Source organism: Salvelinus alpinus, chromosome 10 (assembly GCF_045679555.1).
Source record: "Salvelinus alpinus chromosome 10, SLU_Salpinus.1, whole genome shotgun sequence".
NCBI classification, from domain to species: Eukaryota; Metazoa; Chordata; class Actinopteri; order Salmoniformes; family Salmonidae; genus Salvelinus; species Salvelinus alpinus.
Window position 1 is genome coordinate 17371593 of NC_092095.1, and position 15166 is coordinate 17386758.

Consider the following 15166-nt stretch of genomic DNA (forward strand, 5'->3'; position numbering starts at 1 on the left):
GTGCCTTGCGGTCAGAGGCTGTACAGTTGCCATACCAGTACATAATCATCTCCTTTGTCTTGATCACGTTGAGGGAGAGGTTGTTATCCTGGCACCACACTGCCAGGTCTCTGACCTCCTCCCTATAGGCTGTCTTATCGTTGTCAGTGATCAGGCCTACCACTGTTGGGTCGTCTGCAAACTTAATGATGGTGTTGGAGTCGTGCCCGGCCATGCAGTCATGAGTGAACAGGGAGTACAGGAGGGGGCTGAGCACGCACCCCTGAGGGGCCCCTGTGTTGAGGATCAGAGTGGCAGATGTGTTGTTACCTACCCTCACCACCTGGGGGCGGCCCGTCAGGAAGTCCAGGATCCAGTTGCAGAGGGAGGTGTTTAGTTCCAGGTCCTTAGTTGAACGCTGAGCTGTAGTCAATGAATAGCATTCTCACGTAGGTGTTCCTTTTGTCCAGGTGGGAAAGGGCAGTGTGGAGTGCAATAGAGATTGCATCATCTGTGGATCTGTGAGGGCGGTATGCAAATTGGAGTGGGACTAGGGTTTCAGGGATTATGGTGTTGATATGAGCCATGACCAGCCTTTCAAAGCACTTCATGGCTATAGACGTGAGTGCTATGGGTCCGTAGTCATTTAGGCAGGTTACCTTGGTGTTCTTGGGAACAGGGACTATGATGGTCTGCTTTAATATGTTGGTATTACATACTCGGTCAGGGACAGGTGCCACGTTGAAAGTCACTGAGCTCTTCAGGAAAGCCATTCTACTGCCAATGTTTCTCTATGGAGATTGCGTGTCTGTGTGCTCAATGTTATACACCTGTCAGCAACGGGTGTGGCTGAAATAGCGAATACACTCATTTGAAGGGGTGTCCACATACTTTTGTATATATAGTGTATTTAGATGCTATTTATAAACGTTTTATAAACATTACGCATCAAATAGCCTAACAATGAGGAAAAAAGGAGTCGGTTTGAGTATCAATCCAGCCAGTATTGTTGAACTCAGCTGGTTTTATCTGGCTAATAGCCTAAATAAATGGGATGCATTATTCACTGTAAATTCAATTAAATCAAATCCAACTTAAGAGACTCCCCTGGTCTCCTGAAGTCCTCCTTTTATGTGTGCAAATGTTTTTACCATGGCCTGTAGGTCCAGGTTGCAGGCCCAACTGTTTTCTATCCTGAGTATTGCCAACCCAGACAGTCTTTCCTGAGACATTGTGCATTTTAGTCCGATGTTCATTGCTGCACACAATGTAAATGTAGTCTTGAATGATGCATAACAAGATATACCACAAATAAGGGATTGTTGATATAACCACGCAACTCAAACACCGGTTCACAGAGCTTCCTATACAGTTCATTTCTTTCCATAACTTGTTGAGGAGGCAATTAAGGCGAATGAGAGGCTCAATTAAAGATGTTGCAGAACTGTGGTATTTGAAGCCCTCCTTCCTTCTGCCCAGTTTCCCTGATGTTGCTACGGCAATCAAGCTGTTTCTACCATCCCTGTAACTGTCGCTTCATTTTCTGAACTAAAACTCATAAAGAACTATCTAAGAGGCATTAGGCTCTCGGGTCTGATATTCGCTTTTGAACACCTGAATAAGCTCCACTCATTGCACTGGTGCCATCGTAGCCTTGACCATAGCATTTGTTCACGGATATCCCCTTATACGTTTAATCAAAAGTATTTCAAGTCCTGTGGCACTTTTTTCAGTCATGTTCCTGAAACAAACACTTTGTTTCCTACTACATCTGGAAATGTAAAATATTTATGAATGACTTTAGGGAGGGTTACTGTCAAAATGATTTACTGAATTGATAAAATCACATCCATGACAGGCGCATGGGCCCCCAGAGCTCGTGGCCTCGCGCCTTGCGGGTGTGTCCAGTACGTCAATGCACGTCATCAGTATACAATTTCAAAACTTCGTCCAGACATTGGTAGCTATGATACCGTATCAACGGCTGTGCATCGTGGAGCTAAAATCAGTCTACTTTAGAATGGATTCACAACATATAGGCTACAACCATATGAATATAGACGATAGACTTCTTATACAGTAGGCTGAGTAGCGGTGACATGTAGACGGATTCTCTGGGTGGTGTTGGGATGCGCTGCAGAGCTGCATCTGTAGAGGGAGGAACGACAGAGATGCAGATCGGTGGAAAAGGCACCGAGGTCAAATGTATTTTATACTGAGGTAAAAGTAGTTTTATACGGAATATTCCGTGGATATTAATTTTTCTCTCATAACTAGCTATTGAACCAATCATGTCATGACTATGAAAATTGTATATTCTGAATCTGGGGGATGCAGAACGATCCACACCTTTTTTTGGTTGTTGATTTTGATCTTCTCCATCCACCCCTGATTGAGAATATACCATTTTCATAGTCATGGCACGCTTTGTTAAAGAGCTAATGACGATTGAAATACGAAATCTTCATTTTTTTTAAATGTAGGCCTATATATAAAAGGTGTGGATTGTAAAAAAATATATATAATATCCACCGAATATCCAATATAAAATGTATTTTACATCTGTTTATGGCGCCTTCATGTAGTCAAATAACATTCCCCCCCAAAAACATAATGTGTAGTCCTTCTTGCAGGGTGTGTGGAAAGGTACTTGCGTAACAATCAGTTATATAAATTGCATAAACAAGTTTATCTAACTGTTACCTAATTTTAAACACGCAGCACAAATTCGATATGCTATAGAAACATATTTGCATGTAATTATATGGACATGTTCATTGCTTTTTCTCCAAGGTTATTTAGTTCGTATAGTCAGAGTCTTTGTTTCTGTGGTCGTTCTGAGCTTGTTTCATCTCTTCTTCACAGCCAATATGTTGAGGAAGATTTCAAAGGGCGACGGAGCCCGAGTTCTGACTGCTCAGAAAAAACATATGACACATTAAAATGACAGAATGTATTTTGTGTGTGTTTTCCTATAAATTGTCTACCATGTCTCACTATGGTCACAACATTTCTACAACGCTCATCTCCCAGATGTAATCTGGAGGGGTCAGTTTTTTATTATATTTTTATACAACTGTGGTATGACTGCAAACCAGTAGCCCCACTCTAAACATCCCAGAGAGAGAGAGAGAGTGTGTGTGTGTGTGTGTGTGTGTGTGTGTCTGTGTGTATGTGTGTGTATTATGTAACAGACTCCCTGCCTACAAGACTCTGCCTGCCTCTGTCAGAAAAAAGAAAGTTATGTATCCTCAAAGTTAAGTACCATTCAGAGTTATATGTCCTCCAGGAGTTACATACCATTCAGAGTTATATGTCCTCCAGGAGTTACATACCATTCAGAGTTATATAACCTCCAGGAGTTACATACCATTCAGAGTTATATAACCTCCAGGAGTTACATACCATTCAGAGTTATATAACCTCCAGGAGTTACATACCATTCAGAGTTATATAACCTCCAGGGGTTACATACCATTCAGAGTTATATGTCCTCCAGGAGTTACATACCATTCAGAGTTATATAACCTCCAGGAGATTATGTACCATTCAGAGTTATATAACCTCCAGGAGTTATGTACCATTCAGAGTTATATAACCTCCAGGAGATTATGTACCATTCAGAGTTATATGTCCTCCAGGAGTTATGTACCATTCAGAGTTATATAACCTCCAGGAGATTATGTACCATTCAGAGTTATATAACCTCCAGGAGATTATGTACCATTCAGAGTTATATAACCTCCAGGAGATTATGTACCATTCAGAGTTATATAACCTCCAGGAGATTATGTACCATTCAGAGTTATATAACCTCCAGGAGTTACATACCATTCAGAGTTATATAACCTCCAGGAGTTATGTAACCTTCAGACCTCAAAGTAATGTATCCTTCAGGAGGAATTCACCCCAAACCCAAGCGTTACATGACCTATGTAAACCCATGTTCTGTCCTGCACCGTGTTAAATGTCATGACTGACAGGAATGTTACAACTCACATGTTGCAGCCCTGAAGGGTATGGGGTTAACATGAGGACTATGCTTTACCTCACTCTGAGGATACTGTGTGTATATGTGTTGGTGCATTCATGTGTGCGTGTGCGTGTGCGTGTGTATATGTGTGTGTCTTCATGCTTACGTGTGGATTTCAGGGTGGGGGTTGTTCAGACCAGGAATCAGACTTGACTAAATAGATAAGTCATACCATTATTGGGGGAGAAGGAGGAGGAGAGGAGAGAGAAGGAGAGGAGAGGAGAGAGAAGGAGAGGACAGCAGCAAATCATTCTGCTTACATTGTTGACTTCTCCCCCACCTCCTCGTGCAGTTGTGTAAGGGTGAGATTTACATCTTTGAGGGATGGAGAGAGGAGGAGTAGAATGTTGGAGGATATAAGGACACTCAGTCAGCTCCCACCTTACTCATTTTCCTCCTCACACACACCCCGGAGAGTCGAGCCGTCACACACACCGATCTGTAACCATGAAGCTGAGCATAATGGGAGTTCTGCTGTGCGCTACGCTGGTCGCCTGCGTCGACGTCATGCCTCAGAAAGACTTCAACCTGGAGAAGGTGAGAGAGAAAGAGAGACTGAGAGAACTGATAAAACAAATGAGATAGGCTACAACAACAAAAAGAGAGCAGGCAAAGAGTTGAGAGAAGAGATTCTGGGGTTGAGGAGGGTCAGAGTAGAGAGAGGACAGTGGATCATCTGCCATGACTATTGAATCAATTTGAATTGTGAGAATGAATGAATAGTGGTTCTTCTTTTTCTTCTAACTATATTCTCTCTCTCCCCAGATGGCTGGTAAGTGGTGGGTCGTGGGCTTTGCCACCAACGCTCAGTGGTTTGTGAACCGTAAGGCTGGTATGAAGATGGGAACTTCCATGATGCTGCCCACTGCCGGAGGTGACCTGGACATCAGCTGCGCCAACCAGAAGTGAGTTTGTGTGTGTCTGTATGTCCGTCTGTGTGTCTGTCCGTGTGTGTGTGTATGTCCGTATGTGTGTCTGTCCGTGTGTTTGTCTGTATGTCCGTCTGTGTCCGTGTGTGTATCTGTGTCCGTGTCTGTCTGTGTCCATGTGTGTGTGTGTCCGTGTGTGTGCCTGTGTCTGTATGTCTGTGTGTGTGTGTGTCCGTCCGTGTCTGTATTTCCGTGTGTGTGTGTGTCCATTTCACTCATACTGATGTTGCTCTCTCAGCGCTGATGGCTCTTGCTGGAGGATGACCCATCTGGCCAAGAAGACTGACATACCAGGCCGCTTCACCTACACCAGCCAGCGTGAGTTCACACACACACACACACACACACACACACACACACACACACACACACACACACACACACACACACACACACACACACACACACACACACACACACACACACACACACACACAGTCAACGTAACTACATATCTCTTTCTCCCTCTCTCAGGTTGGAACAATGAAAATGACATGCGTGTGGTAGCTGTCCAGTATGATGACTTTGCTCTGATCCACACCATCAAGACCAAACACGGAGTAACTGACGTGCTCAACAAACTCTTCAGTAAGTCTGTCTGGCTGTCTGCATGTCTGAAATTAATTCAGACCTTTAGATTCTCATGTTTTGTGTCATTCTTCACAGTTTCACTTTGGTCTCTGGTTTTAGCATGGTCATGTTACAGGTGGGTTTGTGTTAACCTGGTTGTGTTCTGTTAACCTGGTTATGTTCTGTTAACCTGGTTGTGTTAACCTGGTTATGTTCTGTTAACCTGGTTGTGTTCTGTTAACCTGGTTGTGTTAACCTGGTTGTGTTCTGTTAACCTGGTTGTGTTAACCTGGTTGTGTTCTGTTAACCTGGTTGTGTTAACCTGGTTGTGTTCTGTTAACCTGGTTGTGTTCTGTTAACCTGGTTGTGTTAACCTGGTTGTGTTCTGTTAACCTGGTTGTGTTCTGTTAACCTGGTTGTGTTCTGTTAACCTGGTTGTGTTCTGTTAACATGGTTGTGTTAACCTGGTTGTGTTCTGTTAACCTGGTTGTGTTAACCTGGTTGTGTTCTGTTAACATGGTTGTGTTCTGTTAACCTGGTTGTGTTCTGTTAACCTGGTTGTGTTAACCTGGTTGTGTTCTGTTAACATGGTTGTGTTAACCTGGTTGTGTTCTGTTAACCTGGTTGTGTTCTGTTAACCTGGTTGTGTTCTGTTAACCTGGTTGTGTTCTGTTAACATGGTTGTGTTCTGTTAACATGGTTGTGTTCTGTTAACCTGGTTGTGTTCTGTTAACCTGGTTGTGTTAACCTGGTTGTGTTCTGTTAACCTGGTTGTGTTCTGTTAACCTGGTTGTGTTCTGTTAACATGGTTGTGTTGTATTAACCTGGTTGTGTTAACCTGGTAGTGTTGTATTAACCTGGTTGTGTTCTGTTAACATGGTTGTGTTGTATTAACCTGGTTGTGTTAACCTGGTAGTGTTGTATTAACCTGGTTGTGTTGTGTTAACCTGGTTGTGTTAACCTGGTAGTGTTGTATTAACCTGGTTGTGTTCTGTTAACATGGTTGTGTTGTATTAACCTGATTGTGTTCTGTTAACCTGTTTGTATTAACCTGGTTGTGTTCTGTTAACATGGTTGTGTTGTATTAACCTGGTTGTGTTCTGTTAACCTGTTTGTATTAACCTGGTTGTGTTATGTTAACCTGGTTGTGTTCTGTTAACCTGGTAGTGTTCTGTTAACCTGGTAGTGTGGGCTAACGTGGTTGTGTTCTGTTAACCTGGTAGTGTTCTGTTAACCTGGTAGTGTGGGCTAACGTGGTTGTGTTCTGTTAACCTGGTTGTATTCTGTTAACCTGGTTGTGTTCTGTTAACCTGGTTGTGTTGTGCTAACCTGGTTGTGTTGTGTTAACCTGGTATTGTTTGTTAACCTGGTTGTGGTAATCTGGTTGTGTTAACCTGGTTGTGTTGTGTTAACCTTGTAGTTTTGTGTTAACTTGCTTGTGTTAACCTGGTAGTGTTGTGTTAACCTGGTTGTGTTGTGTTAACCTGGTTGTGTTCTGTTAACCTGGTTGTGTTCTGTTAACCTGGTTGTGTTCTGTTAACCTGGTAGTGTTCTGTTAACCTGGTTGTGTGTTGTGTTAACCTGGTATTGTTTGTTAACCTGGTTGTGATAATCTGGTTGTGTTAACCTGGTTGTGTTGTGTTAACCTGGTAGTGTTGTGTTAACCTGGTAGTGTTGTGTTAACCTGGTAGTTTTGTGTTAACTTGCTTGTGTTAACCTGGTTGTGTTAACCTGGTAGTTTTGTGTTATCCTGGTAGTGTTGATGTTAACTTGGTTGTGTTAACTTGGTTCTGTTGTGTTAACCAAGTTTTGTTGTGTTAACCTGCTTATGTTAAGCTTTTTTGTCGTGTTAACCTGGTTGGGTTGTGTTAACCTGGTCGTGTTGTGTTAACCTGGTTGTGTTAACCTGGTTGTGTGGGTTAACCTGGCTGTGTTAACCTGGTCGTGTTGTGTTAACCTGGCTGTGTTAACCTGGTTGTGTTAACCTGGTTGTGTGTGTTAACCTGGCCGTGTTGTGTTAACCTGGTTGTGTTAACCTGGTTGTGTGGGTTAACCTGGCTGTGTTAACCTGGTCGTGTTGTGTTAACCTGGTTGTGTTAACCTGGTCGTGTTGTGTTAACCTGGTTGTGTGTGTTAACCTGGTCGTGTTAACCTGGTTGTGTGTGTTAACCTGGTCGTGTTAACCTGGTTGTGTGTGTTAACCTGGCTGTGTTAACCTGGTTGTGTGTGTTAACCTGGTCGTGTTAACCTGGTTGTGTGTGTTAACCTGGTTGTGTGTGTTAACCTGGTCGTGTTAACCTGGTTGTGTGTGTTAACCTGGTTGTGTTAACCTGGTTGTGTGGGTTTACCTGGCTGTGTTAACCTGGTCGTGTTGTGTTAACCTGGCTGTGTTAACCTGGTCGTGTTGGGGTTGTAGGTCGCACTCCAGAGGTGAGCGCAGATCTCCAGAAGAAGTTCATGCAGTTCTCTCTGGATACAGGAATCCTCTCTGGGAACATTGTTATCCTGCCCCAGAACGGTACGACAACACACACACATATGTACAATATTATTATGGCGATCAGATACATATGAATGTGCTTCACTGGTAGAAATAATCTCCTCACTCTTTTCTCCCTCCTCTCTATTGCAGGTGAATGTGCCGAGGCATAAATGTTCACTCATCCCATTATCCCTCTGCTACTCTTCCACTGGCATCTGTCTCCATTTCACATCCAAACTCTTTTCCTGGAAGAAGACTGAAGACTGCAAACCCCAGACACCCCCTCCCCCAGCAGAACAAACCCCTTCACCTTTAATCCCCACTATTCCTATAAACCACTGTACACTTCTGTACACAAGCTTTTTGTTACTGCAGATTTTACTTGTTGAAATAAATAATCTTTAAAAACATACACATGATCCCTACTGTCATGTTGGTTGGTGTCTGGTTGTGTTGACCTGGTGGTGTTGACCTGGTGGTGTTGACCTGGTGGTGTTGACCTGGTTATGTTGACCTGGTGGTGTTGACCTGGTGGTGTTGAACTGGTGGTGTTGACCTGGTGGTGTTGACCTGGTGGTGTTGACCTGGTTATGTTGACCTGGTGGTGTTGAACTGGTGGTGTTGACCTGGTTGGGGTCTTCATATTTAGAGTGAAGTGTGAGAGGAAACAATGTAAGTAGAGGCAGCAATATCAAACACTTTTGGTGCTTTCAGGACAACTGTGAACTTAGAAAAAAACAAGGTCAAATCAGGATGTCAGTAATATTAAAGGTTCGGAAAGTCGGAGCTATAGAAAGAGGAATTCCGAGTTGGATGACCGTTGTAAATTATCTTTCAGTGGGAGCTCGTTTTTTTCCGAGTTCCCAGTTGTCCTGAACGCCACATGAGAGGGAAGGAGGTTGGCTTGAGTCATCATTAGAATGACAGGGTGAAGGTGTGTGGTGGCTGGAGAGTGAGAGAGTAAATGTGGTGTACTCTGCCCTCTACTGGTAGAAGCAGAGAATGACATGAAGACAGAGCAATTATCAGCCTATTCCTTCAGTTACAAGAATATATACAGTATGTTTTTATTAAAATTCATTTGACAAAATATTAAAACTATATATTGAGTGATTTATATCACAAATTCGATTTATTTTCAGCCAATTCAAATCTATACAATTCAATATTAAAAACAAAATAAACACATAGTAAAAAGTATAACATTTTTCATGGATTTAAAAATAACCATAGCTTCAGGTACATTCAAAAATAACAAAGTTAATGTGTTTACCTAACTAACTGCTTCCCATGCTTTGTCTTCCTTCTGCTTAGAGCAATTCATAACTGAGACAAGAAACACAAATAACATTCTACAGTATAAACTCTAAGTGTTCTGTTCCACCATTATAGACAGATGCTCTAAGTGTTCTGTTCCACCATTATAGACAGAGGCTCTAAGTGTTCTGTTCCACCCTTATAGATAGAGGCTCTAAGTGGTCTGTTCCACCATTATAGACAGAGGCTCTAAGTGGTCTGTTCCACCATTATAGACAGAGGCTCTAAGTGTTCTGTTCCACCCTTATAGATAGAGGCTCTAAGTGTTCTGTTCCACCATTATAGACAGAGGCTCTAAGTGTTCTGTTCCACCATTATAGACAGAGGCTCTAAGTGTTCTGTTCCACCATTATAGACAGAGGCTCTAAGTGTTCTGTTTCTCCATTATAGACAGAGGCTCTAAGTGTTCTGTTCCACCATTATAGACAGAGGCTCTAAGTGTTCTGTTTCTCCATTATAGACAGAGGCTCTAAGTGTTCTGTTCCACCATCACAGAGGCTCTAAGTGTTCTGTTTCACCATCACAGAGGCTCTAAGTGTTCTGTTTCACCATCACAGAGGCTCGAAGTGTTCTGTTTCCACCATCACAGAGGCTCGAAGTGTTCTGTTCCACCATCACAGAGGCCTACCCTGGTAATATGCTCATTGGCTGGAGGGCACATTCATTGAGAAGATACGGAAAGACTCTCTCAGTGAAAGTGTGTGTAATAGTGTATAAATGTGTGTTATTATCAGGGTCAGAGAATGACAGCGTTCCTCTGTCCCAGTCCAGCTGCACTCTGATCCTCTGGGGTTTCTGTCTCAATCTGAGCTGGATGTCTGGCCGCGGTGGGGACTCTACTTTATATCTAATATCACCACCAACATCATAACCATAAGCATCACAGGGGCTTACACACCAAAGGCTTAAACACCAGAATCCACTTTCTACTTTTGCCTTCCTCTGGACAGACTCTGCTATCACACCCAGGGCTTTATTGAACCCTACCTCAACCTCCCAGCTGTGTGTCCCTGAGTTAAAGCCCTCAGAGCCCAAGACCATTTTATAGTAATTAAACCTCTCTGGGTTGTCAGGAAGCTGCTGTCTCTCTTCATTGTATATGGCACTGGTCAGGTCCTCAGACAGGATGAGATTTGGGTTGGCAGTGTTGGGGTCCAGAATCACAGGATCTGAGGGAGATCAGAGATAGGGTATTATTTTTGTTATTGTTTGATGATTGTTGTTTGTTGTTGATGATGAAGTGTGCTCTCTAATCCCCTAGCTGTGTGTGTGGACCTTTTAGCAAAAAGGTATTTAGCATTTGTAATGTAATGTGAAGATAATGAGAGATGACAAACTGTTGTGCAGAAAGGGTTATTGTTTTGGCTAAGTAGGTAATAGTATGAGTTTAATCCGCAGTGTTCAGCGATCTAGAAGAACTGTCATGCTCACAGTATTTCACAATGCCCTGCATCTCCTCCCAGACTCTGAACTGCAGGTTTCCCAGGTGTTTGGCCACGTCTATCAGCGCTCCTGAGACCAGCTGTGGATCCGGCAGTGTGCACTGGGTTCTGGAAGAACGTTCAGGAGTCAGTGCAGCTGTAGGGTTGGGTTCAGAACCACAGAGAAGAGAGAGACAGCAGACAGATCACTTACCTTACCACTGTGGCCTTATAGTTCTGAAAAAACAGAAGACAAGATTAAATTAAACAATCAATCAATATTAACCAGTCAACCAATATACATACCAACACATCATGTCAACTTAGAGAGCGCAGTGCTGACCTGTAGGAATGAGATGTCTTCAGCTCTCAGCTCCTCCTCTAAGGCTCTGATTGTGTCTGAAAGTGATGATATCTCTCCGCTCATCTCCTCAATCCTTCATCACCTGACTCTTCTGCTCCTCTTCCTCCCTCAGAACATCTATCCTCACCTCCTCTTCCTCTCATAGAAACTGATGGAGCTTCTCAAATTCCTTTCTAATCCGTATCTCTGTGCTCTGGGCCTTGTTCTGGAGACAGTGAGAGGAAAGGCATTACATGATTTAAATGTTCCTTTCTAATCCGTATCTCTGTGCTCTGGGCCTTGTTCTGGAGACAGTGAGAGGAAAGGCATTACATGATTTAAATGTTCCTTTCTAATCCGTATCTCTGTGCTCTGGGCCTGGTTCTGGACACAGAGATAACAAAGGCATTACATGATTTAAATGTTCCTTTCTAATCCGTATCTCTGTGCTCTGGGCCTTGTTCTGGACACAGAGATAACAAAGGCATTAGATGATTTAAATGTTCCTTTCTAATCCGTATCTCTGTGCTCTGGGCCTTGTTCTGGACACAGAGATAACAAAGGCATTACATGATTTAAATGTTCCTTTCTAATCCGTATCTTTGTGCTCTGGGCCTTGTTCTGGACACAGAGATAACAAATCATTACATGATTTAAATGTTCCTTTCTAATCCGTATCTCTGTGCTCTGGGCCTTGTTCTGGACACAGAGATAACAAATCATTACATTATTTAAATGTTCCTTTCTAATCCGTATCTCTGTGCTCTGGGCCTTGTTCTGGACACAGAGATAACAAATCATTACATTATTTAAATGTTCCTTTCTAATCTGTATCTCTGTGCTCTGGGCCTTGTTCTGGACACAGAGATAACAAATCATTACATTATTTAAATGTTCCTTTCTAATCCGTATCTCTGTGCTCTGGGCCTTGTTCTGGACACAGAGATAACAAATCATTACATTATTTAAATGTTCCTTTCTAATCCGTATCTCTGTGCTCTGGGCCTTGTTCTGGACACAGTGAGAGGAAAGGCATTACATTATTTAAATGTTCCTTTCTAATCCGTATCTCTGTGCTCTGGGCCTTGTTCTGGAGACAGAGAGAGGAAAGGCATTACATGATTTAAATGTTCCTTTCTAATCCGTATCTCTGTGCTCTGGGCCTTGTTCTGGAGACAGTGAGAGGAAAGGCATTACATGATTTAAATGTTCCTTTCTAATCCGTATCTCTGTGCTCTGGGCCTTGTTCTGGAGACAGTGAGAGGAAAGGCATTACATGATTTAAATGTTCCTTTCTAATCCGTATCTCTGTGCTCTGGGCCTTGTTCTGGAGACAGTGAGAGGAAAGGCATTACATGATTTAAATGTTCCTTTCTAATCCGTATCTCTGTGCTCTGGGCCTTGTTCTGGACACAGAGATAACAAAGGCATTACATGATTTAAATGTTCCTTTCTAATCCGTATCTTTGTGCTCTGGGCCTTGTTCTGGACACAGAGATAACAAATCATTACATGATTTAAATGTTCCTTTCTAATCCGTATCTCTGTGCTCTGGGCCTTGTTCTGGACACAGAGATAACAAATCATTACATTATTTAAATGTTCCTTTCTAATCCGTATCTCTGTGCTCTGGGCCTTGTTCTGGACACAGAGATAACAAATCATTACATTATTTAAATGTTCCTTTCTAATCTGTATCTCTGTGCTCTGGGCCTTGTTCTGGACACAGAGATAACAAATCATTACATTATTTAAATGTTCCTTTCTAATCCGTATCTCTGTGCTCTGGGCCTTGTTCTGGACACAGAGATAACAAATCATTACATTATTTAAATGTTCCTTTCTAATCCGTATCTCTGTGCTCTGGGCCTTGTTCTGGACACAGTGAGAGGAAAGGCATTACATTATTTAAATGTTCCTTTCTAATCCGTATCTCTGTGCTCTGGGCCTTGTTCTGGAGACAGAGAGAGGAAAGGCATTACATGATTTAAATGTTCCTTTCTAATCCGTATCTCTGTGCTCTGGGCCTTGTTCTGGAGACAGTGAGAGGAAAGGCATTACATGATTTAAATGTTCCTTTCTAATCCGTATCTCTGTGCTCTGGGCCTTGTTCTGGAGACAGTGAGAGGAAAGGCATTACATGATTTAAATGTTCCTTTCTAATCCGTATCTCTGTGCTCTGGGCCTTGTTCTGGAGACAGTGAGAGGAAAGGCATTACATGATTTAAATGTTCCTTTCTAATCCGTATCTCTGTGCTCTGGGCCTTGTTCTGGAGACAGTGAGAGGAAAGGCATTACATGATTTAAATGTTCCTTTCTAATCCGTATCTCTGTGCTCTGGGCCTTGTTCTGGAGACAGTGAGAGGAAAGGCATTACATGATTTAAATGTTCCTTTCTAATCCGTATCTCTGTGCTCTGGGCCTTGTTCTGGACACAGTGAGAGGAAAGGCATTACATTATTTAAATGTTCCTTTCTAATCCGTATCTCTGTGCTCTGGGCCTTGTTCTGGACACAGTGAGAGGAAAGGCATTACATGATTTAAATGTTCCTTTCTAATCCGTATCTCTGTGCTCTGGGCCTTGTTCTGGAGACAGAGAGAGGAAAGGCATTACATGATTTAAATGTTCCTTTCTAATCCGTATCTCTGTGCTCTGGGCCTTGTTCTGGAGACAGTGAGAGGAAAGGCATTACATGATTTAAATGTTCCTTTCTAATCCGTATCTCTGTGCTCTGGGCCTTGTTCTGGAGACAGAGAGAGGAAAGGCATTACATGATTTAAATGTTCCTTTCTAATCCGTATCTCTGTGCTCTGGGCCTTGTTCTGGAGACAGTGAGAGGAAAGGTAGTAAACTATCCGCATAAACACTGGATCATACATATTCTGCACAACGCTATTGAGTCATTATCCTTACTTTAATATGCTTTGCTGTTTCATCACAGATATCTTTAACTTCATTAAAGACCTTCAGCTTCTTCTGTAAGGGCTTCAGGGCAGTCTGGAGTTCTTCCTGGCATAAGCAGATGTTGAGTGAATATGAGAGAGAGAGAAATAGATGGAGGAGTCAAAGTGTATAAACAAAGGGGAATTTTTAGGAACATCCCTTTCCATGTTAAAATGTGACGTGAATACAGGTTAGAATGCTGTGCTAATATAGTTCTTCATTATCACTTAATATGCAGACAATGGCCGCTGTTTAATATTGCTGTCTTTTTAGTTTTTCTGTGTGTTCCTATTACTATTTGTATTCTACTGTACCCTGTGCTCCTGTGCAGCTTCGTCTATGGGGCAGCAGTTGTGGTTTTTATGTTTTCTGGAGGTCTGACACACCACACAGATGGGCTGTTTATCATCCAGACAGAAGAGCTTGAGTTTCTCGTTGTGCAGATGGCAGCGCTCCTCAGACTCCCCTGAATCTCTCCGCCTCCTCTCCTGTAAGAATGCCTCACACAGGTTCTTTAAGACCAGGTTACAGGGAGGATCTGCCCTTGAAGATCTTCTCCTGCAAACTGGACATTCCTTTTCTGCCTTCCCCTTGCAGTATTCCTGCAGACAGGCTTTACAAAAGCTGTGACTACATGACAGGATGACGGGATCCTTGAAGATGTCACAGCACACAGCACAGGATAGATCGTCCTCTTGGAGAGATACTCTGGAAGCCATTTTGATCTTGTGACAATACCTCCTCTGGAATGACCGAGCCTTGTACAAAAGTTAACTTTCACTTTTGATTCTGATTGTTAAAAACCTAGTGTGATTAAGCAGCAGCGTGAGATCCCTGTTTTTAGTATGTATTTCTTACGGTAGTTGTAAAGGTCATTTCTCTCCTCCCAGTGTTATCTGTGTGTTCAGTCTGGTTTCTCCGAGCAGGTAGTTTAGAGAACGCATGACAGATTAACGTCAACCATCGATGTTAACACACTAAACTTCTGACAGGGAAGTCCTAGGTAGGAGGTGGAGCTTTGAGAGACCAGGAAACCATGATCACGTGATGAGTAGGGCCCATTTGACGCCCTCACAAAATAAATAATAATTTCACCACTAAATTGCAATCTCAAAACAGACACAGCCAATGATTAAGCCCCTCGCCTT

The 15166-nt window shown here is 42.6% G+C and overlaps 1 protein-coding gene and 1 pseudogene across 1 annotated transcript; one reads left to right on the forward strand and one right to left on the reverse strand.

Moving 5' to 3' along the window:
* Positions 1–4196: 4196 nt before the first annotated feature.
* On the forward strand, positions 4197–8405 carry LOC139531570 (lipocalin-like). The gene is made up of 6 exons (XM_071328137.1): positions 4197–4549; positions 4778–4917; positions 5180–5259; positions 5416–5529; positions 7928–8029; positions 8144–8405. The coding sequence occupies exons 1-6, from the start codon at positions 4460–4462 to the stop codon at positions 8161–8163; spliced, it is 546 nt and encodes a 181-aa protein (XP_071184238.1). The 5' UTR covers positions 4197–4459; the 3' UTR covers positions 8164–8405.
* Positions 8406–9046: 641 nt separating this feature from the next.
* Positions 9047–15022, reverse strand: LOC139531567 (zinc-binding protein A33-like; annotated as a pseudogene).
* Between the last annotated feature and the right edge of the window lie 144 nt (positions 15023–15166).